This window comes from Sorex fumeus, unplaced genomic scaffold (assembly GCF_029834395.1).
Source record: "Sorex fumeus unplaced genomic scaffold, SorFum_2.1 ptg000044l, whole genome shotgun sequence".
NCBI lineage: Eukaryota > Metazoa > Chordata > Mammalia > Eulipotyphla > Soricidae > Sorex > Sorex fumeus.
In genome coordinates, this window is record NW_026606101.1 from 10,165,602 (window position 1) to 10,193,041 (window position 27,440).

The window sequence follows — 27,440 nt, forward strand, 5'->3', positions numbered from 1 at the left end:
GAGGGATGGCACCCAGGGCTCCTACAGGCAGTGTGTGCCCAGCCCATTGAGGGATCAATCACTCGCCTCTTGTCTGTCGGAGAGAAGCCACAAGGTTTCCCAGAGACAAAAGATGATTCAGTGCAGAATCTGAGGCTGACTGGAGCCAGGAACAGGAGTCTGGGCACAGCATGACAGACAAGGTACCCAAAACTCAGGAGCGCACCCCACACACACACACACACACATAAACACTAAATTTAAGCCATACCCATCGCTCCTCCCTCAGACTGTGAGTCATCCTTGGCCCAGGATGCCTCCCCTGTCAGGCTGTCCATCTGCCTCCCTGGTTCCTTGCACTTCTTGAAGCCGCGCCTCACTGTGGTCCCTGACGCCGCCCTCTGAGTCTGACAGAGGTGCCTGACGAGCACTGGCAGGCTCGCAGCCTGTAGGCCCAACACAGCCCACGGATGTGTTTTGTTTGCTTCACACCACATTTCAAAAACAATTGGAATTAGTTGTTCACATGTGAAAACCAGTAGGAATCATCTAAAATACTGGATTTCTTGGTTCTCTTGCAGAAGCCTGTTTGGCATCTGCAATGTTTCTTGGCATGGAACCAGCTGACTGGGGTGAAGGAACAGCTGTTCTACAGGGCTGGGAGCTTGGCCCTGTCCCTGCCATCCCAGTGTCTCCCCGAGATCCTGCCAGCCCCATGCTACTGTCCCTCTGATGACCCACTGACCTCAGAAGACACTGGAGTTTGCAAGTGTGTCTTGCCCACCTGGGTCTGAGCCCCACCTGCCTCCTCCCACATCAGATCGGACAGCCCAGACCATTCCCAGCAGTGAACCTGCCCATTCATTCAGTCCACAAGTGCCAAGGGAGGGAGAGACCCAGGGGCTGCTCCTAAGCTCCACCAGCCTAGGGCTCAGCTTCCGGCCCCCCACGGTGGCGAGTCAGGAGACAGAGTCATCAACACAACATCCTTTATTCCATCTAAATAAGGACGCCCGCACTCTTATACTGAGGCAGCACGTCTTGGATCTTATACCGGGGTCCTGTGATGGCTTGGACAATTCTCAAAGGGGGGAGCAATTTCTGGGGTGCCACAAAAATGGGGTACCGATGGTCTGTCTTGTTCATGCTACCCAAATCCAGGAACACAGACCTGGGGTTGAAGGCCCCTTTCTTCTTAGGGGCCTTCGGGGTGAATGGCCGACACTTAGGAGAGGACACCAGCAGACGGATCAGGTCCTTCCTGAAGACATTCCAGCTGTTCTCCATGAGGAACTTCTGGCAAATCTCATCATCGCTGAAGGAAAGGCACAGATACCAGGGTTCCTGTGTCAGCTCCCCGCTGGCCCCTTCCTATTCTTGCCACTATTTTCAAGCCCTAAATGAGTGCTATTCCCCTCCCCGCTCAGGCCTTTCCCAGACTTCTCTCTGCCCAGTCATGCCACAGCTCTCTTCTCCTAGACCTGGGCCCCTCGTACGTGTGGTCAGAAACCAAATGGGCTGCTGAGCGTGGACAGTATTCAATCAGAGATGGGTCTGAGTGCCAAATCTGGACATGCCAGATTTCAAGACTTTAAAAAAAAAAGAGGGGCTGGAGAGATAGTACAGCAGGCAGGGCACTTGCCTTGCACGTGGCTGACCCAGATTCTATCTCCAACATCCCAGATGGTCCCCTGAGCACGGCCAGGAGTGATTCCTGAGTGCAGAGCCAGGAGTAACCCTTGAGCGTTGCCAAGTGTAGTCCCAAACGAAACAAACAAAGAGACAGTAGAATATCTCATTCAACAAATATAATGCTAATTTGTTGAAAGGACGAAGGTCACTAGCCTTACATACAGCCAACCCAAGCTTATCCCAGACAATAACCTTGGTGTCCCGGCCCACCAGGAGTGATCCCTGAGTATAGCTGGAGACGGCCTTGGCACAGCTGAATGTGTCCCCAAAACAAAACAAAACAAATGAACAAGAAACACATATAAATATATTTTTGGTTTAGGGGCTACACTTGGGATGCTCACATGCTACTGTTCTGGGCAGTATTCAGAGACCCTTCAGGCAAAACATGTTGAAGTATTTTTTCCCTTTCTGTAGTTATCTCCCAGGCCCAAGAATTATCTTTAAGGGGCTGGAGCCCTAGTACAGTGGGGAGGGCATTTGCCTTGCACGAGACCCACTTGTGTTCAATCCCCGGTATACCATATGGTCCCCTGAGCACTGCCAGAAGCAATCCCTAAGTGCAGAGCCAGAAGTAACCCCTGAGCCTCTCTGGGTGTGACATGAAAAGCAAATAAAATAAAATAAAATAAAAAGAATTATCTTCAAGAAAAAAGAAGAATCTATCTGTATATATACATGTATACATATACAAATACGTGTGTACAGTGCTAGGGGTTCAGGCAGGTACTTAACCTTTGAGCCATTAAAATCAATTTCACTCTTTCATTTCTTGTAATCTGGCAACCAAAAAGCCTAGGTGACGTATGTGAGTAATAGGAAATACAAGTCAAAGCTACAGTGATGTCACTTACAGCATCAGTTAGAATGGCTGTGACCAAGATGTCTGGCCAAGGGAACAGAGATACTAGCATGATGGCACCCGGACAGTGCTGGAAGGAAGGTCAAGGTGAACTGGGGCGGCCACTTGGAAACAGGGGGGCTTCTCCTTCCTCCAAAGATTAAACAGAGAACTGTGACCAGAAACTTCATTTAGAGAAGTGAGATCCTGAGTCCAGATATTGCATAGCAGATCCTTAAGTGTCATTTCAGTTGGCAACACTTTGCTATTAAAAAATAAAATCATGGGGGGAATGAAGCAATAATGCAGGGGGGTAGGGTGTGTGCCTTGTACACAGCCAGAAGTGACCCTGAGCACAGGGCCAGGAGTAAACTCTGAGCACAGCAGGCTGCAAGACAAACACACACACACACACACACACACACACACACACACTAGTGAGGACCATAAGGTTCTTGTCTTGCATGTGGCTGACTGGAGTTTGATTCCAGGCACTGCATCTGGTCCACTAAGCCCTGCCAGGCGTGATCCCTGAGCACTCCAGGGTAGGGCCCCCAAACAAAACAATACAAACTCTTAGGTTAGGGAGATGGCTTAAGAGCATGTGCAAGGCCCTGGGTTCTATTCCCAGAACTACATGATCCCCTGAGCACCAGGAATGACCTCTATTTAAAAAAAAGAAAATCAATTCCTGGTGGGTCTGAGTGCTGGTGGCATGTTCTCCCCTCATCCTAGAGTTCTTCTTTGGGTGTCTGGTTTCCACCCAAAGCGGCCCTCGTCTGTGAGATGTGTGAGCACTAGGCTCGGAGGGCTTCCTGTCTGGGCTGGTTCCCACCTCGGGCTCTAAGCTTCTGGGGTAGGCTCTGGCCATCCCCAGCCTGGAACTACAATAAGTAGGCTACAAGTGAATAAAGTGAATCATTGTTTGATATTAGATGTGTTTCTGGTCTTGGAGCTGGAATGATAATGCAGCAGGAAGGGCTGGCCCTGGTTCAGTTCCTGGAACCCTATATGGTCCCCAAGCCCGCCGGGAGTGACTCCTGAGCAAGAGCTGGCCCTGAGCACCACTGGGTGCAGCACTAAAACCAAAACAAACAAAAAAAGAAGTGCTTGTGATCTTTACTTTTTATTTTGGGGATCACACCAGGCAGTCAGGTGCTTAGGGACCGCAAGGTGCCAGGGATTGACAGAACCTCCTGCATGTGAAGCTCATGCTGGTCCTCTGAACCATCTCCCCTGCCTTGAGCCTTTATTTAGAGGTCTGGTGATTTTTTAGTGAATTAGGAACTTAATGTTTGTTTGTTTTGGTGACACCTGGCGATGCTCAGGGGTTACTCCTGGCTCTGCTCTCAGGAATTACTCCTGGTGGTGCTCAGAGGACCACGTGGGATGCTAGGGATTGAACCCGGGTCAGCCATGTACAAGGCAAACACCCTACCTGCTGTAGTATCGCTCCGGCCCAAGGTATTTAATTTTTGTTAATATCAATTAGCCTATAGGAAAAAAATCAATTTTAGGTCCTTTAAAAACGTAATCTTTTCTAAGAACCTATCAATGTTATTAATTGAGGACTTACTGTATAAGGATGTTCATCATAACACTACTCATAATTGCCTCAAAGTGGAAACAGTGGACCAAGTGTCACATATATGTGAAATAAACTTTTATTACTAAGAAAGGAGTGAAGGGCCTGAGGAGGTGGCCCATAGATATAGCACTTGTCTTACAGAGGTGAGGCCCTGGGTTCAATTTCTGACACCAGAAAAAACAGTGGGGTGGGGGGCCAGATTAATAGTACAGTGGGTAGGGCACTTGCCTTACATGCGGTCAATCTGGGTTCTATTTCTTGCACTCCAAGGAGTGCCAGGAGTGATCCCTGAGTGCAGAGTCAGGAGTAAACGCTGACACAACTATAACACAGTGAACCCTGAAAACATCATAGGAAGAGGTCAATCACTGAAGATCATGTATTGCTTTGCTCCACTTACATGGAATGTGAGAAGAGTCTGGTTGGACTGGTCTTAGTGGCCTAGCCCTGCAGTGCTCCTGGGGGGCATGGAGGGAGGAAGAACTGGACGAATGATCTGAGATCATACCAGGGAAGGGCCTGTGCCCGCACCCAAGAAGGTAAGTTATTAACCAGTAAGCACATTCCTCTGGCTAGACTTTACTGACCAGGACGCAGGAATCAACTTAATAAAACACCCAGAGTCAGAACAGGTGCGAGCAGCAATCCTTGGGTGTTCATGGCATGCGAGTCTGCTCAGACCAGCCCCTTCCTGAGACACATTTATGGATGCTTTTTTCCAATTCAATGACGCCAAGTGGGAAGGTCAGAATTGGCTGGCCCCCCACCCAGGGGTTGTGGGGAGAGATAACAGACGTTATCTGTTCCTGCCATTGAATTTTGTGGTTGAATATACCACAAAATTCAACAAGCCTCTTGGGAGCCAGAACATCCGGGGACAGTCTCAGTAACCAAGTTTTTTGACTACAAATTCCAAGCTTAATAAATTCACAGCAGTGATTTCTAATGCTGACTTAGTATTTTCCATGTGCCAAGAACTTTCTATTTTTAGTTTGTGGGCCACACCCGGCAATGCTCTGTACTTACTCCTGGCTCTGTGTTCAGGGATCACACCTGGCGGGGCTTGGACGATCATAATGGGATGCCGGAGATTGAACCCTGGTCAGCTGCATGCAAGGCGAGCACCCTCCCCCACTGTGCTACCTCTCCAGTCCCACACTCATTTAATTCTCATAAACATTTCTTGGGAGCCAGGGAGATGGTTCAAGTGCCTGGTGTTCATGCTTTGCAAGTGGGAGACTCAGGTTTGATTTATGGGGTACCACATGGTTGCCTGAACACCCCCAGGAATGGTTCCTGAGCACTGCTGGCCCACAGCACCCCCAAAAGAGAAAGACAAGATTCTCTATCCCCCATCCTGATGTGAATGGACTTGATTCCTAGGCTGCTTTTTCCTTTAGAGGTATTCTGTAAAGGCCTCAACTTCATGCAGGTGTTTCCATTCCAACCCCCTGCCTCAGTTGAACTGGAAGTTTCCACCCATCATTTTGGACTACAAACCTCATCCCAGGATGCCCAGAAGCCCCTCCCCTTACTGCCGTGGGCAGTTTAGCCCCAAAGGACAAACTGCACCTGCCACTTCAGGCTTCCCCTGGGCCCTTGAGGGTTTCCCTTCCCTGTGACTTCCCCATCTGCTCCACCCTGCAGATTTTCTAGTGGCACTGGCGCCACGTTATCTGCCTGCCATTTACGGGACAGATCTCTTGGTCATATCCTGCTTTCGGGTCCTAACACATGGAGAATTTGAACCAGATAATAGATGTGCTTTTGGGGGAGAGAGCATAAAATGACATGCCATAACCATGCCGTTGGACCCCGCACCAGGCTGCCACATTAGAGGCATCCAGAGGGGGGCGGGTGAGGCCCCTCCCCACCCCAAGGACCCAGCCCTGGCTGCCAAAAACCTCCAGAACTCAACTGTCACCATGCTCACAGCCGTTTTCCACATGCTTGGGTCAAGCCTCACCCACAAGTTAATCCGCAGAACACCACTCATACTCCAAGAGTAGCATACCACATTTGATGGGGTTTGAAGTAGAAGGCAACCAATCTTAGAGGGAAATATATTTTTACAAATATATATATACACACATATATATATAAGCACACAATGCTCAACCTTAACAACATATTAGTCATCTCATATATAAGGGTTAAATGGCCCCTGGATGAATTACAACAATCTTCACACACTCTCCTCTAAGGAAAGTTTTTTTAAAGCACTTTCAGCAACTTATTCATAATAAACAACACAAAATAAATTATTTTGGTTCTGCTTTGGGGCAAGGGTTGGGGTCCTGCTTGGAAACATCCAAAATCTGATGGTGGGAAGGTGTAATGGGAGTGGGGTTGGTGTTCAATATTAAATGTAATCAAACATGTGAACTACTTTATAAAAAAAAAGTTAAATTTTAAAAAATAGATGTGCTTTCTGCCTGCTTTAGCAGTCTTAAACACCATGAGTTCCTCCATTAATGAGGAAGACTGGATCCGTCCGTCAGCAGTCTAGATGATCGCAGCCAAGTGCTGACTGCATAGCACAGAAGCCAAGAGCTGCACATCTGCCACTGCAAGTCTACGCAGACTGCTCCTGAATTCCAACTCAGCAAATGCTAATGGATCCCCTTGTCCCGTGTTCTGGGAGAAGCTGAGCCATTTCTTCTGTCTTGCTTATACTCAGGGATCCAGCACCAGGGCTTCTTGGAACAAGCAGGAATCACCAAGTGTTTCCCCAACTTGGTTTGTGTTTTCTTTCTTACAAAACTGCTCCAGATAAGACAGAACTGGGTGCATGCTTACTTGCACGAGACCCAGTTTGATTCCCAGCACCATATCTTCCCTGGAACACTGCCAGGAGCATCCTCCAAGTGCTTCTGGGTGCAGCCCCAAAAGCAATTAAAAAAAACTCAAAACTGCTCCAACTGGAATTGCATATACATAACAGCTCTTCTTTAATTTGTTGATTTTAAATCTCTCTCTCTCTCTCTCTCTCTCTCTCTCTCTCTCTCTCTGTTTTGGGTTTTTTTTTTGGCCACACCCTGCAGTGCTCAGGGTTTACTCACAGCTCTCAGCTCAGAGATCACTTCTAGCAGGGCTCAGGTACCCATACCCTACCTGCTGTACGATCGCTCCAGTCAATGATGATTTTTCTTTCTTTTTTGCTTTTTGGGTCATACCTGGTGATGCACAGGGGTTACTCCTGGCGGTGCTCAGGGGACCATATGGGATGCTGGGAATCGAACCTGGGTTGGCCACGTGAAAGGCAAACGCCCTACCCGCTGTGCTATCTCTCCAGCCCCATTGATGATTTTTCTTAAGCTTTAAGAACTTTACTGTGGCCCTTGTAAGCAGTAGCATTCGCCAAATCCTGGGTTTAGTAAGCTAGTCATATCATTTTCCTAGTTCACACTAAAATCCATAACTGCCAAAACTAACATGCCAACCCTTGACCGCCAGAGACCACCCTGTGAATCTTCTGCAGCAGCTGCATTTCATACTTTGGACAGCCAATATCTCATCCTAGCGCATCACTACTGGAATCACTTCCATCCCTGCCAGCAAGACTGTGTCTGATTATAATAGCATCAGAGTAAAGAAAAAGCAGGGAGGATGCAATATTCTATAATTAGTACCATCCTCGTTGTGAAACTTTGTGTGCCTGAATGATAAATGCATGATAAATGACACATATCCATGCAGTTAACAAAAAAAAAAAACTAAACTAAAAGACAAGACATGAAAGAGTAGTTGGGATTGTTGGGAGAATATAAATGGCTCTGGTTTTCACCCTTTTATTTATTTTATCGGGAGGTGAATTTGGGTTACACAGTAGTACTTGAGGTTCACTCCCTTTTTTGCTTTTTTGTATCAGACCCAGCAATGCTCAGGGCTTAGTCCTGGTTCTGTGCTCAGGAATTACTCATGGTGGTGCTCAGGGGACCATATGGGAAGCCTGGGATCAAACCCAGGTAAGCTGCATGCAAGGCAAACACCCTACCCGTTGTACTATCACTCCAGGCCCAAGGTTCACGCTTGACCATGCTTGAGGGACCATGAAGTTCCAGGGATTGAACTGGGATCAGCCACATGCAAAGGAAGTGCCTAATCCTTGCACTATTCCTCAGGCCCCTCACATTATTGCTATTTTTATTATTTCTTTTTAGATTTTTTTTTTTTGTCACACCTGGTGATGCTCAGAGGTTCCTTCTGGCTCTATGCTCAGGAATCACTCCTGGAGAACTTCCAGGACCTTATGGGATGCCGCGGATTGAACCTTGGTTGGCCATGTGCAAGGCAAATGCCCTGTCCCCTGCACTATCACTCTGGCCCACCTCGCTTTCTTGTTTAGTATTTTTCAGATTTCTAAAAAAAACAATGCTTTATTAATTTGTTCAACTTTTAGTGAGCTGAGCATGGACAGACTCTAGAGGTAAAAACCAGCTCTGTCTTTGAGAAGGATTCAGTGGAGTTGAAGGAAGGTGATAGCCAAATCACACAGTTTGTTACAATATTGTCTGGTCCATGACACCCAGTTGGTCTCCCAGCCCACCATGAGTGAACCCTGAGCCCAGAACTGAGAGTAAGGCACACTCAGGTATGGCCCCAAAACAAAAAAAATAAAAAATAAAAAGCAATTTATCATCATTATCAAAAACTGACATAAGAAAAAAATCCACTTGGAATGTTACTAGACTGACCATTTTTTAAAGCATATCTTTTGTTACTAATTATAAAAGCAATGCATACTCCTTATGGAAACAAACATGAGCAGAATATATAACTAGAAGCAGAAATTCTCTTTTTTGTTGTTGTTATTTGGGGGGTCGGGGCTGGGCCATACCCAGCAGTGCTCAGGTGCTTTCCTGGCAAGCAGCAAACCTGAGGTTGGCATCGCTGACACCACATATGGTCCCCTGAGCATCTCTAGGAGTGATTGATCCCTGAGCACAGAGCTTGAGTAAGCCCTGAGCAAAGCCAGGTATAGCCCAAATACAAATGGTAATAATAATAATGATGATGCATCGTGCGCTTGTATCATTTTTCAAATTGCTGTGAGGGCCACGTCCAACAGTGGTCATAGGTCTGGGTTCTTCTAGGCCTTCACACATGCAAGACCAGTACTTTACTGCTTGAGAACCCCCCATAATTTTATATAAAGTCATAGGCGGACCATTGCTTCAGAGGGTAAAAACAATTTATGGGCCTTGAAACAGAATACTAAAAGTATAACCAAAAGAACTGATATATTGCTATCTGATATATTGCTAATATATATGATATATTCCTAATATATCATATATATTAGCAACTTCATTTCACTTGTCAGAATTAGGGATTATCTTTTTTATTTTTCACATTAAAATAACAAACGAAATAGGAGAAACAGCAAAGTGGCCCATAACTTCCTTACAAGCACACAGTCACAAATTCAGCTCTCAGAGTTGGCACACATGCCCAGCACGACACTGGCAGCTCTGATCTCTGTGACTCCTAGCTAAACAAGCCATTTCTGGCCACACTGCAGCCAACTGTGTGTGAGCACCTCCAACAGTGAGGTGACCCCGTGAGCACAAATAAACGCGTGAGGAGTACAACCTCTTGTGCGACTGACTGTTACCCACCAACACCAACAATGACAAAGGCGAGGGAAGTGGGATGGATTAAAAAATTTAATTGAATTTTTTTCTTCTTTGATTTTGGTTTTTGATTTTGGGCTACACCTGCCTCTGTATTCAGGGGTCACACCTGGCTGGGCTCAGGAGCCCTATGGGATTGAACGCCAATTGGCTGTATGCAAGGCAAGCACCCTCTCCAGCCCCCAAAGTACTCTTTTGATTAACAGTGGTTTGGTCTGGTGGACTCATCCCCGTTAGCACTGACCTGGGGTACTGGATCTGGTACCTCAACAGCTTTTTCCTCAACTCTTTCTCACTGAACATTTTGTAAAACTGATCTTTGCTCATCCGAATCAGCTCAACTCCCAGGCTCACGAGGATCAGGGGCCTGACGTCCTGCTGGCTCTCGGGCAGGAGCATCTGGTGAAGTCCCTGCAGAAGAAAGCGTATGAAGCCAGAGCTGAGACCGCGCGTTCTTGCCCGCGTTTCACCAGATAAAGATGCCACGTCTGCCGCTGAGTTCTATGCCCCAGCACAGATGAGAGTCCTGTGGGTCCTCTGCACTGTCCAGGAGCTGCCTGGCCACCAGGCACTCAAGAACAATGGCTTCTTGCAGGACAGTATATTCCAAGTCCCCTGCTCCAATCTCAACTCTTTTGTATGTCTAGAAAGACCATTTTCTATCCCTAGCAACATGACAGAAAGGGGGAAACGCAGTCGGCCCCGTCCCTCCAGCACCACACCCCGCTGCACCTCCCTTCCACAGTCCTTTGCTCCAAAGGCCTGACTCTGCCCAGCCTGCAGCCTCCGCTCAGCGTTTCCCAAAGATGTGGGCCCCTGGCAGCTGCTCAGCCCCAGAGTCTATGTTTAAAGTCATATGCCTTGAGGAAAGGGAAAGAGAGGCACCAAGGGGTGAAGTGACTTACCCAGGCTGCAGGATTCGAACACAGATGCACATTTGGGGCTGACTGGGAGCAGATGGGATGCTCTCACCGCCTTGGGTCCCTGCTCACTCTGGCCAGACAGATCCCTTCTCTGCTGACCCCCTTCGCATAGCTTCCCAAAGTACCCGGAACAAAATCAAACTTCTCTTGGCCCGCCCTGGGCACCATCAGCCTTGCCTGGTTCTCTCTGGAACCAACTCTGTTCCCTACTATGCCTGAACCATGGTTCTTGATGTCCCCGCCAGGTCTTCACGCGTCACTTTTATCAGGAGCATGCTTCTCTTGGAGGGACCAGGACTCATCTTTTCCGTCATTCTGGTCTCCATCTCAGCTCCCGGGAGCTGCCTTCCTTGACAACACCCCCCCACCCCCACGTGCTCTTCCATTCACCCTCACTCCATCTGCTACTCCATTCCTAGCAACAGTTTGCAAGTTCCTGCGTGTCTGCTCAAGTATCTGTTTAGTATTTGATCCCCGGAGCAGAGCCGAAGTCCAAGGAGGGCAGGAATGTTAGCTGACATGCCTCACACTGGTGCCTCATGCGGGGTTTGGGGCCTGACATGGGCTTAGGAACCACCTTTGGGGTGAACGCTCAGGGGAGCCAGAATGTTAGAGGCAGCAGCTGGGCTAGGTGAGTGCTCTCTGGGCAGGTGAGCTGTGCTCCCTGATGGGCGGGTGAGCTGTGCTCCCTGATGGGCAAGTGAGTGTGTTCCCTGATGGGCAGGTGGGCGGGCCCCCTGATGGGCAGGTGAGCTGTGCCCCCTGATAGGCAGGTGGACGGGCTCCCTGATGGGCAGGTGGACGGGCTCCCTGATGGGCAGGTGAGTGGGCCCACTGATGGGCAGATGGGCGGGGTCCCCTGAGGGGCAGGTGAGTGGGTTTTCTGATAAAGGCATAGGTTTGAAGGGTGGAGCCCCAGAGCTAGGACTGGGATGCAGAATCCAAGAACTCCTGCCTAGCCATCTGTCTTTTTCCTGTGGTCTTGCCCCACCTGGACGACCTCTGGGGTTTCAGCCTGCCTGTCCCCCTCCACCCTGCTGTCCTGTGAGGCTGCTTCCCTCCACCTGCCGATTCCTGCTCCACCTCTGCTATGTCTGTGGCTGGCCCAGCTCCAAGCTCTGCTCCCACGGGTGAGGAAACGATTGTCTGCCGGTAGGCAGCTTCGGTCACCTCTATTACCGCCCCAGTGCAAACCAGGGCGTGAAAGCGAGGAGAACAAAATTTCCCCAAAGGCACACCTCTAGACGGGGTGGCCCACGGGCATCATGTATACGTGCCTCTCTGTGGGGGGGCTTTCACTTGGCTGGGCCCAAGGACCATCACACAAGACAGCCCGAGGTCCCGGCCAGGCCTCTTGAGGTTTTCCAGACTCTGGGCTGGTACTGTCCTGGCCCTGCCAGGCCCATAGAGCCTGCTCCCATGCCACCCACAAGGCCACCAGCTCCAGTCACCATCCACAACCCTGGGCAGCTCCGGTGCCTACATTGTGCCTGGGGTGCCAAGCAGCTCCGACGCTTCCTCCCTTCCTGCGTTCCATCAGGAGCACCCCTGCTCTGAAGCAGAGACAAACGGCAGCGAGCCGCCAGCAGGAGAGCCGGAGGTGGCGTCCCGTGAAGACGCAAGTAAAGCAGGTGTTCCCAGCACCCTGGCACTGGGGCTGGCTCCAGAGAGGTGGCACGAAAGCCTGGATGAGACCAAAGAGCACCCTACAAAGAACCGGCCTAGGGTAGGGCGGGGGCTGGCCTGTGTGAGGCCCTGGGATCCAGCCCTGGCACCCACACACACCCCCAAAAGGCTCTTTTGTTCTTAGTGGTGGAAGGGCACTGAGGAAAGGAGAGATAGCTCAAGAGTCTGGGCACATGCTTTGCATGCAGGAGGCCTGGGTTGGATACCAGCACCCCACCGTTCCCTAAGCATCACCAGGAGTGACCCCCACACACTAAACTGGGGGTAGCCCTCCTTGGCACCACGGGGTATGGCCCACAAAGAAATAAAGTTGCCGGAAGCATGTTTGACCCACCAACAGGAAGAGACCCCTAGGAGCTGGGCAGGCCCTCCGGCACACAGGGAGAACGGGGAGTGTGGAACAGCAGGAAGTGTAGACAGGAACAGACAGGGCCCACCTGGGGTGGGGTGGCTGGCAACAGGGATTACAAGGACACACTCAAAGCACTGGGAGTCCCCAGGTGGAGCAGGTCACCCCTAGAGGTGTGCAGAGAGGAGAGGGACCAGGTGGTGTTTGGGGACAACACGATGCAAAGGGATCAAGTACAGGATCTTTCACATGCAAGACGTGAACTCTGTTACTCGGGGCAGTATGTTTTGTATGCTTCAACCTTATGTTCTCCTGATGCTGCTCAATCAGCCACCCAGCTCCAGAACCTTTCACACAGATCCAGTACCTATCACCCAGCTCCAGTACCTTTTACACAGCTCCAGTACTCATCAACCAGCCCCAGTACCCATTCCACAGCTCCAGTACCTATCACCCATGTCCAGTACTCATCACCCAGCTCCGGTACCCATTACACAGCTCTTCTTATACTGGATTCTATCACTTAGAAAGTTCACTGTAAACTTCAGGAGTCATTTTCTTTTAACTCTTTGAAGGTGTCTAGACACCAACATGTCATTTGCAATCAAAGACAACTTTATTTCTTTGATTGGAGCTTTATGTTTGTTTGGGGGCCACACTCAGCCGTTTGCAGGGATTACTCCTGACTCTGTGCTCAGGAGTCAATCCTGGTGGATTCAGGGGACTATGTGGAATGCTGGGGATCGAACGCAGGTTAGCTGTGAACAGGGCAAGTGCCCTACCCTCAGTATGATCTTTCCGGCCCCAGCCTTACTTCTTCCTTCCCAAACTCGACATACTTTTAAAATTTTTTATTTTTTCCATTTTTGGAACACACCTGGCAGTGCTCAGGGCTTCCTCTATGGCCAGGGACCACTCTTCTGGTGGCGCTTGGGGGACCATATGTGATGCTGGGGATTGAACTCAGATCAGCAGCATGCAAAGCAAGCATCTTAACCCCTGAACGATCTCTGGCTCTTTCTCCTTTTCTTCTATCAGTGCTCTAGTGAGTATCTCCACCACAATGCTGAATGAGTATAGTGAGAGGGCTCCAGCCTTGCTTGGTCATGGACTATTTTAAAGCAAGTCCCAGATGTCATTTAATTTTATCAGTAAAATACTTTCATACATAGCTCCAAAATATAAGGACTCTTACCATAGGGCTGGAGAGTTGGCCCCAGTGGCCTGGGGTAAAAACACATTTGCAGGAACCCCAAGAGCCCCAGATTTGATGCCTTGCACCCCATGATCCTGAGCACCTCCAAATCAAACCACATCAAAAACATGGCTACAATACCATTATCATATCTAAAATGTTTTACATGGGTCCGGAGCAATAGAACAGCAGGTAGGGCATTTGCCTTGCATGCCACTGACTTGGGTTCAATTCCAGCATCCCATATGGTCCCCCCCGCCCAATCTCACTCCCCCAAGAACCACCAGAAGTAATTCCTGAGCTCAGGCTCAGAGCCGGGAGTAATCCTTGAGCATCAACGGGTGTGGCCCAAAAATGAAAATAAATAATTAAATGTTTTACAAATATCCCTTAAGATGATCAAATATGAGTGGACTTGGGGCCAGAGATATATCACAGTGTGTAAAGCTTTTGCCATGCACATGTTGACCAGGTTTGATCCCCGATACCCTATATGGTCCCCTGAGCCCCACTGAAAGTCACCCCTGAGCACCGCTGGCTGTGTGGCCAAAACAAAAAAACTATGAATGGACTTTTCTGGCCTTTCCTACTGTGACCGCACGCCCCTGGCCACTGGTGACAGCGCCCTGGGAGCCAGGCTGACTGCATACTCACAATGGTCTCTCCCTGCTCCACAGTGCGTATGCTGAGGTAGGCCCCCACCGCAGCCTCCTTGGGAATTTCACCGTGTTTGGTATTGATCATTGGGTAGTTGAGAGGTTGATAAGTCCTGGAGCTGAAATTTGAAATTTCACACTGTGTTAAAAGCATTCATTTGGAACACAGCCAGTTCACAGCGGCCCTGGATAACCAGCATTTCCCCCTCGATAATTAGCATATGAACAAGTCCTTTGTGAAGCTTGGGAGGTGAGAACCCAGGATTAGGGTCCTGAGAAAGAGAGTTACAATGCCAAGAACTAGGGTTCTCTTGGCTCTTCAAGCCTACCTTCTTCCTTGAACACATATCTCGCTCGCTTGTCTGTATGTTTCTTTGCTTATCCCACCCTGGAAAAGCCTGTGTTCTCTTCGAACACACATATCTCTTTTTCTCTCCCCTCACATCCTTTGTAAGATTCAATAAAAACTATCTTGCTTTGCAAAAATGAAAAAGAATTAGGGCTCACTGGAGGGCGGGGGGGGGGGTGGGAAGAGGTGGTGAGAGGAGCAGCCTCAAGTCCTTTAAGTCTGGGGGCTATTCCCGCTTCAGCTTCAGGCCCCAGGAAGGAGAATTCAGGTGGGAGCAGCTGGGGATGCTGGGAGTAGACTGCTACGACAGAGGGCTGAGGAGGTCTGGCCAGGGGGCATTGCACACGCGTGAAGCCCTGGATTTGAACCCTAGCACCACATGCCCCATTAGCTCTAGCATGGCTGGGTGTGTCTCCCATAATGGCAAAAAAAGATCAAATAAACTTTGGTACAGTAGAAGCTGGGCTCCGCTTTCTGATAAAAAGAGATTAATTTTTTTGTTTGGGGACGATACCCAGCGATGCTCAGGGGTTGCTCCTGGTGCTGTACTCAGAGCACTCCTGGCAGTGCTGGGCAGACCATATGAGGTGCCTGCGAATAAACCTGGGTTGGCTGTGTGTAGGGTAAGCACTTTGGCCACTGTACAATGGCTCCAGCCCCCAAAGATGAATTATCTGCATATTTATGCAGACGTGTTTCCTGGGGTGACCTGGGGACTTGTACTTTGCTCCCTGGAGCTACTTTTGCACAGGACCCTGAGGTTCTGTCCCTGGTCAGGCGGGGCAGGAGGCAGAGGCGGGCTGTGCTCTGTCTCAGAAGCAGAGAGAACAGCAGAACTCACTGCCACGTGAGTCGGCTGCCTCTCCCACCATGTCCAGCAAGGCCTTTACTATGCACTCTGGGCCCACTCGGTCCCTCCTCCCTTTGTGACAGCAGAAAATGGGCTCAGAGATGAAGCAACAGGCTGGAGCACAGACTTTGCATGGAAGATCCCCAGGTTTGATCCCCAGGACTGCATGATCCCCCCAATATTGCCAGGAGTGACCCACAATTACTGAGCTGGGAGCCCTGAGCACCAAGAGGTGTAAAGGACGGAAGGAAAGATGGGGGAGAGGAAGGATGGAGGGAGGGAGGAAGGGAAGAAGGAAGGAAGGAAGGAAGGAAGGAAGGAAGGAAGGAAGGAAGGAGGGAAGGAGGGAAGGAGGGAAGGAGGGAAGGAGGGAAGGAAGGAAGGAAGGAAGGAAGGAAGGAAGGAAGGAAGGAAGGAAGGAAAGAGGGAAGGATGGAAGGAGGGAAGGATGGAGGGAGGGAAGGAAGGGCCTTGTTGGCTCCCAGTTCCCTCTGGAGGAACTGGCATTGGGATTTCAAGCAGTGGATCTCTGAAGGGAGCACCATAAGGGGATCTGACACCTCAGAATTCATGGGGTCCTGTCACACAGGGAGGGCAGAGGGCTGGCAGGCAGCAGCCCCCACACGCACACAGAGCAGGAGATGCTATCTTAGTGCGGGAGAGGCCGCTATCAGCTCCACACCCTCAGACCTGCCTTGAGCCCCTTTATCCTCCAGCGCACCCCAAGTTTCCTGTCTGCTTCTCAGTCACTGGGGCTCCCGGCTATAGTGAAGGCCGCCTGCTGGGCGCAGCCCCTAGCTCTTCGGGTAACCATGGAACAGGATACCCAGAATGGGCACCATGGGTTCCTCAGGTTCAAATCCTACCTCTGCCACTTCCCGCCTGTAGCCCCTCAAGTATGCACTTGGTGTCTCTGGACCTTGGTTTTCTCTCCAGAAAGCCAGGAGCGAGGATTCACACTAGCCTGGTAGTATTATTGGGGGGGAGGGGATCGGATTGGATAATGCAGTTCTGGACCCGGGTTAGGATCCCCTAAGCACTTGTTAAATATTCAGACATGTGGGTGGGAAGGTGGCCACACCTGGCAGTGCTCAGGAGCTATTCCTCATTGCTCAGGAGAGACCCCCGAATATGGGGGGCATATGTGATGTTGGAGCCAAAGCCACACCCCAACCATGAGGGGTGACCTGGGCCTGCCCTTCCCTTTGCCCGGGCCCCCTCACAATCTACCCTATGAACCCACCCCTCCTCTCATCAGAAGCCATGCCCCTCTCTGTCAGGGCTGACGCTTACTTGACCTTTGGGCCCAGCTTCCTCGGGAGGGTGTTCGCCTTGGTATTAATTTCACTGAGGCTGAACTTCTGGGACTTCCTGGAGTTCTGCAGATGCAGGAGTTTCAGGGGGCTGTAGTCCTGGTGTGGGAAGGATTTGATCTGGAACTGCCTGAATCTTTCCTCAGGAGAAGGCTCTGCAGAGGGGAGGAGAGGAGAGGATGGGGAGAGGAAAGGGGCTTGCCAGAATCAGGGTTGGCTGAAAGCCCCTCGTGGTCACCTGCCTCACCGGTCTGGACCAAGGGGGACAGAAGGAAAACAGAAGGGGCTGGGGGAGAGCCCAGGGGCTAAGGCACATGCCCCGCATGTGGCTGACCTGAGTCTGATCCCAGAACTCCTGAGTGTGGCCCCAAGCACTGGGGTGAGCTGCGGTCTCCCTGGGCTTCAGCAGTACTGAACCATGGCCTGGGTATTTGGGAATCACCAGGAATGGCTCCTGGGTCCCCTGAGCACCATTTGTTTGTTTGTTTTTAATTTTTATTAGTGAAACACCATGAGGTACAGTTGTAGACTTACAAATTTTTGTGCTTGGGTTTCAGTTATACAGTGATCCAGTACCCATCCCTCCACCAGTGCCCTTTCTCCATCATTTACATTTTTTAAAAAATTTTTGTTAGTGAAACACCATGAGGTACAGTTGAAGATTTACAAATTTTTGTGCTTGGGTTTCAACTGTACAATGATCAAACACCCATCCCTCCACCAGTGCCCATTTTCCACCATCACGGGTCCCAGTATCCCTCCCACCCCCTATCCCCCCATCCCACCCTGCCTCTGTCTCCTTTTGGGTGTTGTGGTTTGCAAGAGAGGCATTGAGTGGCAATCATGTTTGGTCTATAGTCTACTTTTAGCATGCTTCTCCCATCCTGGGAGGATCCTCCCAACACCCTTTCTGAGCACCATTTGTAAGCCTCCCTTGCCCCTAAGCAGAAACAGAAAAGAAAAACTCTGTGGCTTCCTGTATTGTTTCTGGAAAGTTTGCCACACTCAGCAGTGCTTAGGGATCACTCCTGGATGGTTCAGGGGACCATGCAGGATGCCAAGGATCAGACCTGGGTTGGCCACATGCAAGGCAAACGCCTTTCCTGCTATGCTATCGCTCGGGCCCTGAGCCACATCTTTTACCTCTACTCCACCCAGACAAATGTCAATGCAAGCCCATGGCCAGAACATATGATCTGACACAAAAGAGGAAGTGAATAGCAGAGGCCGGGAGGAATGTGCCTGCCTCACGAGCCTGCGGCCACGTCACAGCCCCCGTATCCCGCACAGGCCGAGCAGATCGGGGCAGCTATCCTGCTCACAAGAGGGCTCAGCCCCAACACAACCAGGCCTGGGATGGGGACAAGGAGATGGCCAAAGAGCTGGGGCACCTGCTTTGTCTGCAGGACCTCCGACTTCAATTCTGGCACCACATGGTCCCCCCCTACCACATCTAGAAGCGAAGCCAGAGTCCCGAGTCCTGGGAATAGCTCAAGCACCACTTGACATAGCTCAAAACAGAAAAACAGGGGCCTGAGAGATAGCGCAGCAGGGAAGGGTGATTACCTTGCACGCAGTCAACCTGGCTTTGATCATATTGGGATCCCAACACCTCATATGGTCTCCCGAGCACCCCCTAAGTGCAGAGCCAGGAGTAAGTCCTGAGCACTGCTGGGTATGTATGTCCCCTAAACCAAATAAGAAAAACAAAGTGTGTGTGTGTGTGTGTGTGTGTGTGTGTGTGTGTGTGAGAGAGAGAGAGAGAGAGTGTGTGTGTGTGGTGTGTGTGTGTGTGTGCGCGCGCGTGCACACACGCACACACAGGCAGCCTCCGGGAGCATTATGACTAGCTCACATGTGATCCCCACAGCCAGGAAGTGTGAGCTCGAGTGAGCACACAGCAGCCCCCAACAACGCCACAACCGTGACCTGTGCACCTCCACTGAGTGTGCCATGTGCAGGCTCGGTGGCAGAAGTGCGCACCTCGGGGAGTGGAACTATTAAAGTCACAAGATTTGGGGATGATTTGTTTATAGTAAGAGATAATATAGATAATATGCTACCCAAAGCTGGTGAAAGAACTACCTAAAACAATTCGAGGGATAAATCATCAGAGTTCACCGAGGACCAGAAATAGCTTTCTTTTCCATTAACTAGAATAAAACACAGCACAGGGGCAGGGGCATTGGCCCCAGGCATGGCCAGGGGCATCCCTGCAGCCCTGAGCACTGTTGGGTATGGCCCTGGAGAGCCCTGAGCACCACTGCCTGAGCAGCATCCATGAGACTTTGTTATTGTTTTGGAGTCACACCCAGTAGTGCTCAGGGCTTACTCCTGCCTTTGTGCTCAGGGATCACTCCTGGTTAGCTTGGGGGACCATGTGGGGTGTCAGGGACTGTATCAGGTCAACTGCGGGCAAGGCAAGCATCTTATCCACTGTACTGCTGATCTGGACCCAACATCTTTGAACGTTGGCATTCAAGTGCTCACCCATTTGTCGAGAATCACGAGTAGGGGGCCCAGACCTCCTGAGTACTGCTTGGGAGCTCCCCTTAAGGGAAAATAAAACAACACAACAGCACAACAAAGGAGTCTTTGTGCTCCGGTGGTAGGTATGGTGTAGCGGTCCTGCAAGCACAGAGCACTAGGCTTGGTGCTAGTGTAAAATGACTGTGACAAACAGCTTGAGTGACGGGCCCCACGGGTACTCAAACTTGGTGTGTCTCACGAATGAAGCAAAATTAGCTCCAGATTAAACAATGTTCTCATACCATCTAACAAAAGCTTTTGTTAGATGAGAGAGTGGAACACGTGCTTCACATACAGGAGATCCAGGTTCGATCCCCAGCACTACATAGTTCTCCCGACAGCACCTGGAGACACGCCCCCCACCCCCCCACCCCCTGAGCACCTAGCCAGGAGTAGCCCGAGCAGCACGTGGTATGGTCCCAAAGCAGATAAGGCTGAGTAGTTTGGTTCCTGAGCCTTGTTACAACACTAGAAAGTAGGCAGAAACCAGGCCCTGAGACTTTCAGGCTCGCCAAAGTCACCCAAATGGGAAATGAGACTCTCGCTCTGCACAGATGCAGCCTCGTCTCCCTTCCCCTCTGCAGCCCTCTCAGTCCTTTTTTGTATTTGGCCAACCAGGTGGTGTTCAGGACTTACTCCTGGCCCTCTGTTCAGAGACTGGCTCACTGGCAGGACTCAAGGGACCATATGGGATGCTGGTGATGGAACCCGGATCTGCTGTCTGCAAGGCAAGTGCCCTCCCTGCTGGACTATCCCCACGGGTGGGCTCGGTTCTGATCTCAGGAGGGCTGGCTGCATCTCTGAGGAGGGGAAGAGCCTGGATGATCCTCTCCAAGGAGGGAGCGGTGCAGGCAGGTCTATCAGCACCAGCTGAGACAAGCTAAGCTGAGCACTTGCTTTGCAGGTGAGGGGTCAGGGTTTGATCCCCAGCACTGCATGGTCCCCTGAGCACTACTGGGAGTGATGCTGGAGCACAGAACCAAGAGTCCTACCAGGAGTGGCCCCCAAAATGAAAAAAAAAAAAAACGTTTTTTTTTTTTTTTAAAGGCATGCAGGGAAATCTCTGCTGCCCCCTAATTCAGTCAAGCTTGAAATGTGCCAGACAGAAAGTCACAGTGGAGACAGGTCCAGTCTCTTCAGGAGAGTCCTTTTCTGTAGAGTCGGGGGCGCAACTGGATGCAGCCCCACCATAAGGTACAAGAGCTCGGGAATGGCTCAGTCAGAGCTCAGGGGAGAGTGGCAGCGGTTACCCCTCCGTGCAAGGGAGGCTGAGAGACGAGTTTCGGGGGTGGTGGGACACAGCCGGGTACCACATTGTCCACATTGTCTAGTCCGCTTACCCTGCCACACACTCCTCATTCTGGAACCCTGTGTTCCCCGTGCTCCTCGGCCTCAATCTGTCTTTTCAATGTCAGCTGGTGTCATACAAGGGGCACGGGAAGCACACACACTCAGAACTCGTTTTCTGGTCAGAGATTCCCTGAGTGTCTGTCCTTGCCTACTCCAGATGTGTCTGTGTTCTTAAGCAGAGGGCTCTGGAGAGAATTGCGGTGGGGGGAACGTCACCCTAAAAATGCTTATCAAGGAGCTGGAGTGATAGCACAGCAGGTAGGGCATTTGCATTGCATCCAGCCAACCCGGGTTCGATTCCCAGCATCCCATAGGGTCCCCCAGCACTGCCAGGAGTGATTCCTGAGTACAGATCCTGGTGTAACCCCTGTGCATGGCTGGGTGCGACCCAAAAAGAAAAAAAAAAGAATGCTTATCAATTCTTTTGTTGTTGGGCTCTATAGGGGAGAGGGAGGACTGGGGGGGAACTTGACCTTGTGTCTTAGTCAATAAGCGAATTTACACACACACACACACACACACACACACACACACGAGAAAGAGAGAAAGAGAGAGAGAGAGAGAGAGAGAGAGAGAGAGAGAAAGGAAATAAAAGAGAAAAAAAAGGAGAGAAGTGGGGTGGGGGGAAAGGGGCCATAGTGGCAGCAGTACAGTGGATAAGATGTTTGCCTTGTATTCAGTGGACCTGAGTTCAATCCACGGCACCGCATATGGTCCCCTGAGCACTGCCTGGAGTTATTCCTGAGTGCAGAGTCAGCAGTAACCCCTGAGCATTGCCAGGTGGGTGACGAAACACAAACAGAACCACAAGACCCGTGAAGATCACTATGAGTGTCTGATGAGGGCTAGTGTTCTCGACTCAAACAGTAAGACAGACCTCAGGGCGGGCAGGCAGGAGACGACAGCGATGGAGCATCTGCCTTGACTCTGCAAGTGGGATCCCAGCACCGCCCCCCCCCCCCACATGCCTGAATACAATCCCAGGGGCACGTGCACCAGGCCTGAGACGCTCCCCCACCACCACTGGGAGAAAACCCCTTACGGACAGAAACAGGGAGCAGAAAAAAAAATTGTGTTTTAATTACAAGAGAGTTATGTATGGAATAAGGGCCAAGGGCAGGGAGGTGCTTGGTACAAGCACTGTGAATGGTTGGAGGACTGGCAGGATGCAGGACCCAGCCAGTCCAGCACCCGGCCAGTCTCAAAGAACCCCCTGACCACGCTCAGTAACATGAAATGACAGAGGCGGAAGGCTGGAGACAGGAAGAGGGGAGAGCGCGCTGAGAAGCCCAGCTCTGGGGCAGAGGAACGCCTGCCTGGCACGCACAAGGTACTGGGTGAAAGTCCCAGCATCGTATGGACTCCCAACCCCTGCTAGCTATAGCCCTGGTGGCCCCCAACACCACTGGGGAGGTTTCCCTCACCAAGAAAAAGACAATAAAAAAATAGAAAAAGAAAAACTGCTAAAGAATCCCCAGTGGGAAGTCTTATATTACTGTTCAGTGGCCCCAGCACCCTGAGACAAGTGATTTGACTCTTAGAGCCTGTTTCCTCATTGGACAATACGGCTGGACTTTCTAGAAGGGCAACTGTGAGGACGGGACAATAAGCTGAACAGCTGTGTCCAGCCCTCAGCCTCCAATCAGAAAGCAACAGGAAATAAGTGACTGCAGGGAGCAGGAGTGGAGCCTTTGGAGAAGGCCCTGGTGAGTGTGCGCACAGCTCACTGCCTGCGACGAGGCCAGACCCCACTCGGCTACTCAAAGTTTGTCCACTTGCCCCCGGAGTTGCTTCCCGAGCTAGAGTTACTTGTTGCGGGAAATGCAAGATTTCTTTTTTTTTCTTTTGGTTTTTGGGTCACACCTGGCTGTTCTCAGGCCTCTGTACTCAGGGATCACTCCTGATGGGCTTAGGGGACCATATGGAATACGGGGGACCCAACCTGGGTCAGACACCTGCAAGGAAAACTCCCTCCCCGTTGTACTATCCCTCTGGTCCCCTGGATTCTTCCTTCTCATGCTCCCCCTCTTAACTGTGCACGGCTGGTGGTGGGGCTCACACTCACGGAGGTGCTCCCGGGGTCACATTCATTCAGTGGTGGTGCTCCCAAGAATGCTGGGATGCCCACACGTGCCCACTCGGGGCCACACTCCAGGCCGCATTGCTTATTAGAAGGAGGTCCCCATTTTTTCCAGCTTATGGCACTCACACACACCTGGCTGCATGCTGGAGATCCCGCTCTGGGGGTCGGGGGGAGCCCTGGGGACTGTACTTGGTGGGAGTGGGGGCCACCAGGATATTGAGCACAAAGCCTGATGGGTAGTTTGACCATGAAACCATTCCTCAGCCCATTCTGAATTTTTTTATTTTTCTTTTTGTGGTGCTGGGAATCAAGTCCAGGCCCTCAAAACTTTGAGGCATGTACTCTACCACTGAGCTATATCCCAGTCACAAAACCCTCAGCGGGACTGTTCTGAGACCCACTCAGTCACTGACACCCCCACATACGACAGCCCCACTTCGGGATTTTGCCATTTTACAGTGGTATCAAGAAATATCAATTCCGTCTAAACTGTCCTTGAATTCTCATGTTTCTGGCCTTGGTGCACAGCTGGTTGTGGCCCCTGAGCCTCAAGGCCTTCACCACCCCAGACCCCAGAAAAAAAAGATTCTCCAGGTGCCAGGCAGTGACTGAGTTTGGGGCTGGATTGTTTTGCCCACAACTCAGCCCGCAGTGTAAAGTGGCCAACCAGAGACCTTCGGGGCAGGTGTTTGTAGTAAATGGAGTTTAGGTATAAAAGCAGTTCGCTTCCCGTTTACAATGGGTTTCTCACCATCCAAGCTCAGAGCAAGGAAGACGTGCATGTTCTCAATGGGAGAGGGGGGGAAAAAAAAAGGAACCTCAGTGGGGTACCCTGGGCCATAGAAGAGCTAGCATGAGAATCAGTTTTGTCTGGGGAAGGGATGTTTAGTCTCAAATCAAAGTGCAGCTGGGCGGAAAAAAAGGAGGGTGAAGTGGGGGCAGGGGGTTTTGAGAAAGCCTGAGCCATTGGGAGGCCTGAGGCGAGGAGGAGGAGGTGGGGGGAGCCCTAGCCGGGCTGAAGGCCAGGAGGCCAGCTGGAGCCTAACCCTTGGGCCACGTGGGTGAGGCCCGGAGCCGGAAGGCCATGCTGACACCCCGCGAGGCCTGTCTAGCCCTCACTCTCCCAGACTCTGTGGGCCAGGAAGTGGCCACGGGAGGCCGCTGGCTTACCCATTAAGTGAGCCTTCAGGGAGTGGTCGTCTAGGAGATGCAGCTGCTGCCAGATCCATTTGTAATAGAAGATGGAGTTGGAGAGTTCCACCAGGCGCAGGACTTCACAGGTGCCCTGGACACAGCGAGCAGAAAAGGGTTAGCACCGGGCCTCCACACGGAGCTTAAAGAGATGCTCAGCGTCGTGCCCCACTTATTTTTACGCTGCTGAATGCAAATGGGATTTTCAGGTGATCTCTTTTCAGTGAAATTGTTCTATGTTTATTTAAAAACATTCAACTCTGAGCCTTGAGAACCACGGACAGGAGTGAGAGCTCAGGGGACGGGGGCACATTGGCATGTGAGAGGCCAGAATTCCACTCAGCCCCAGATACAACCCATAGCATCACATGATTCTCCCTCCATTTTTCTTTTCAGTTAATTTCGCTAATAATACAGTTAACTTTTTTTTTCTTTTTGGGGTCACACCTGGCGATGCTCAAGGGTTACTCCTGGCTTTGTACTCAGGAATCACTTCTGGCGGTCCTCGGGGGACCATATGGGATGCTGGAAATCGAACCCGGGTCGGCCGCGTGTAAGGCAAACGCCCTACCCGCTGTGCTATTGCTCCAGCCCCAATACTGTTAACTTTTATATCTATATTCATGACTGATAATTGCAGATTTCTTTTTCTTGTATTATCACCTTTGTATAGTTTTCCCCCTAGGATTCTTTTTCAGTTTGTTTGTTTGTTTGTTTTTTTGGTTTGTGGGCCACACCCAGCTGTGCTTAGGGGTTACTACTGGATCTGCACTCAAGGATCACTCCTGGCGGGCTCAGGGTATGGGATACCGGGGATAAAACTGGGACTGTACTATCACTCTTTTATGTAGGGTTGATATGATTTCTTTTTAGAATGTTTGGTAGGATTTGCCAATGAAATCTTCGAGGACAGGATGAAAATCTGTGCTTTTCTCTGTGGGAAGGTAATTAACAGTGAATTCACTTTCTTTATTACACACTGAGCTCGTAGGTTTCTTTCCCTTTTTTTGGGGGGGGGGGAGGGTGTTGCCCCACCCAGCAGAGCTCAGGGCTTACTCCTTGCCCGACTGGAAGTTGCTCCTTGCGGTGCTCAGGGAACCATGGCTGAACACTGGGACTCCCACATGTGTGGCGACAGTCTGCGCTGCCTCTGGGGCTTTCTATTTCTATTTATTTTTCTAGTCTAGAATAAAGTTTGGCAGTTTCTGATCTGCGCCCCCCCCCCCACCGATGTTTTATTTCATCTAGGTTTTCTAATTTATTTTGATAAAGGATTTTTAAGGTTTTGAAAATGAATACTTAGCCATTTTACACATAAGTCAGATTTTCAGGACAGCAAAACAAACTCCCAGTTTGAACCCTCTGCCTCACCCCATCCCTAACGCTTTGCGGTGGGAGTGGCAGCGGGCAGGTCTTAAGAATGGCAGGAAAGCAGAGGGGCTGGGTGCCCGGCTGCCCTTCCCCTTTCCCTCTGCCAGACTGCAAATCAGATGCCAGGATGGGCCCGGGGCGAGCAGCCCACCAGGACTGCCACAAATGTGGATGGCGAGGGCGAAGCTGGAAGCCAGTAAGAACCCGAGTGCCTGAGTTCTTAGACCTCCTAGGACAGCTCTTCACCCTGACTGGCTTAATTTTAGACTCTCTTGCATGAGAAAAATAAATTACTATTCATTAAGCCGCTCTATTAGGTTCCTATGGCTTGCAGCAGACTTTAATTGATAATCTTGTCCATGCATCTCCTGCCGAGGGTGGTCAGGCAGGCAGTGCCCAGATACTCCTGATTTTCCCCCAGGCACACGGCGGAACTGTATTTTTCCATCCTTTGAATTAAACATGGACCTCTTACTGGGGCGAGTTTCCTGGGCAAAATGATCCGTGATACACGGGGTGGAAACTTCAAAAGCCACTGCTGAGCTCAAGTCTGCCTTTCCTGTGCTATTGATTGTGCTGGGACAAGACAGTCTCCAGGGTTTGGGTCCCTTGGGTGCCTCTGGAGCAAGATCCCCACTGACCTTTCAGGATCAAGCAGTGAGAGGGAGAAATAAATCTTTGTGCGTTGATCCCTTTGGGATGTGAGGTTGCTGATAACTGCAGCATAATCTGGAGACCAGCCCCAATACTCTATTTGGTTATCTCCCTGGGACTAATTCTTAACGGTAGGCATGTTTTAAGTTTTAGAACACTGTCACACTACCCTCCAGTAATGTCAGTTTATCCTCTCTCCAACAGCGCCTGCTTGGTGCAACGCTGACAACTGTGTCTGGACAAGTCTTTCCTTTTTTCCTAATCTGACAAGTGGAAAGTTCTTATTTGTAAGGTCTTACTCTCTTTGGGCCGGAGAGATAGTACAGTGAGGCACTTGCCTTGCACACGGCTGACCTAGATTCGATCCCGGGCATTCCTTGAGACCTCTAGGAGTGATCTCTGAGCATAGAGCCAGAAATAAGCCCTGAGCACTGCCACATGTAGCTCAAAAATTTTTAAAAATAATAAAAAAATCTTTACCCCTTTTATCTTGTCTTGGGGTTTATCCCTCCTCCCCCACCCCCCTGTGGTGCTGGTGGCTACTCCTGGCTCTGCTTAGGGGTTGCTCCCAGCAGTGCTCAGGATATCTGTCCTCAGGGGACCATTAATAGTGTCAGGGATCAAACCCAGGCTTCCTCTATGCAAAACATGGGCTTAGCTCTTTAAGCTATTTTTCTGACCTAAATCCTTCCTTCCCTCCCCTCCTCCTTCCCTTCCTTCCTGTTGTTTTGGGGTCTCATCCGGCGATGCTCAGGGGTTACTCCTGATTCTGCACTCAGGAATCACTCCTGGTGGTGCTCAGGAGACCATATGGGTTGCCGAGGTTGAACTCGGATCTGTCTCGTGCAAGGCAAGCGCCCTCCCCGCTGTACTACCACTCCAGCCCCTAAAACCTTACCCTTTCTTATCAAGAACCTTTCAGATTCAAAACAGATGATTACTGAAGAGGAAGAGGGATGGATGAAACATGTAATAATCCCTATCATATTCCAGGCCTTGTGCTTCATCTTTCGTCAATACTCATTCAACAAACGTTTATCAAGCAGGAACTGCAGGTGCCAGAGGAATACAGGCAAGCAGTCTCCTCTTGGAAAATCTTTAACTGCATCTATAGCTGTAGAGAAAAAAATTTCTCATGTGCTCCTCAAATGATTAACTGCTCAAAATGTCTTGATTACCGGCTCTGCTGACGTTCTCAGCAGGAA

At 50.5% G+C, this 27,440-nt stretch overlaps 1 protein-coding gene across 1 annotated transcript in view; it reads right to left on the reverse strand.

Annotated features, from left to right (window-relative positions):
* Positions 1–978: 978 nt before the first annotated feature.
* The window catches only part of CNBD2 (cyclic nucleotide binding domain containing 2), a 62,075-nt gene continuing 35,613 nt past the window's right edge, over positions 979–27,440 (reverse strand). The window contains exons 9-13 of the mRNA XM_056121530.1: positions 24,190–24,304; positions 17,038–17,212; positions 14,544–14,664; positions 9,981–10,147; positions 979–1,294 (exon numbers count right to left, since the gene is read on the reverse strand). Of these exons, the coding sequence (XP_055977505.1) occupies positions 979–1,294; positions 9,981–10,147; positions 14,544–14,664; positions 17,038–17,212; positions 24,190–24,304 (894 nt within the window). The remainder of the gene's footprint in view (positions 1,295–9,980; positions 10,148–14,543; positions 14,665–17,037; positions 17,213–24,189; positions 24,305–27,440) is intronic.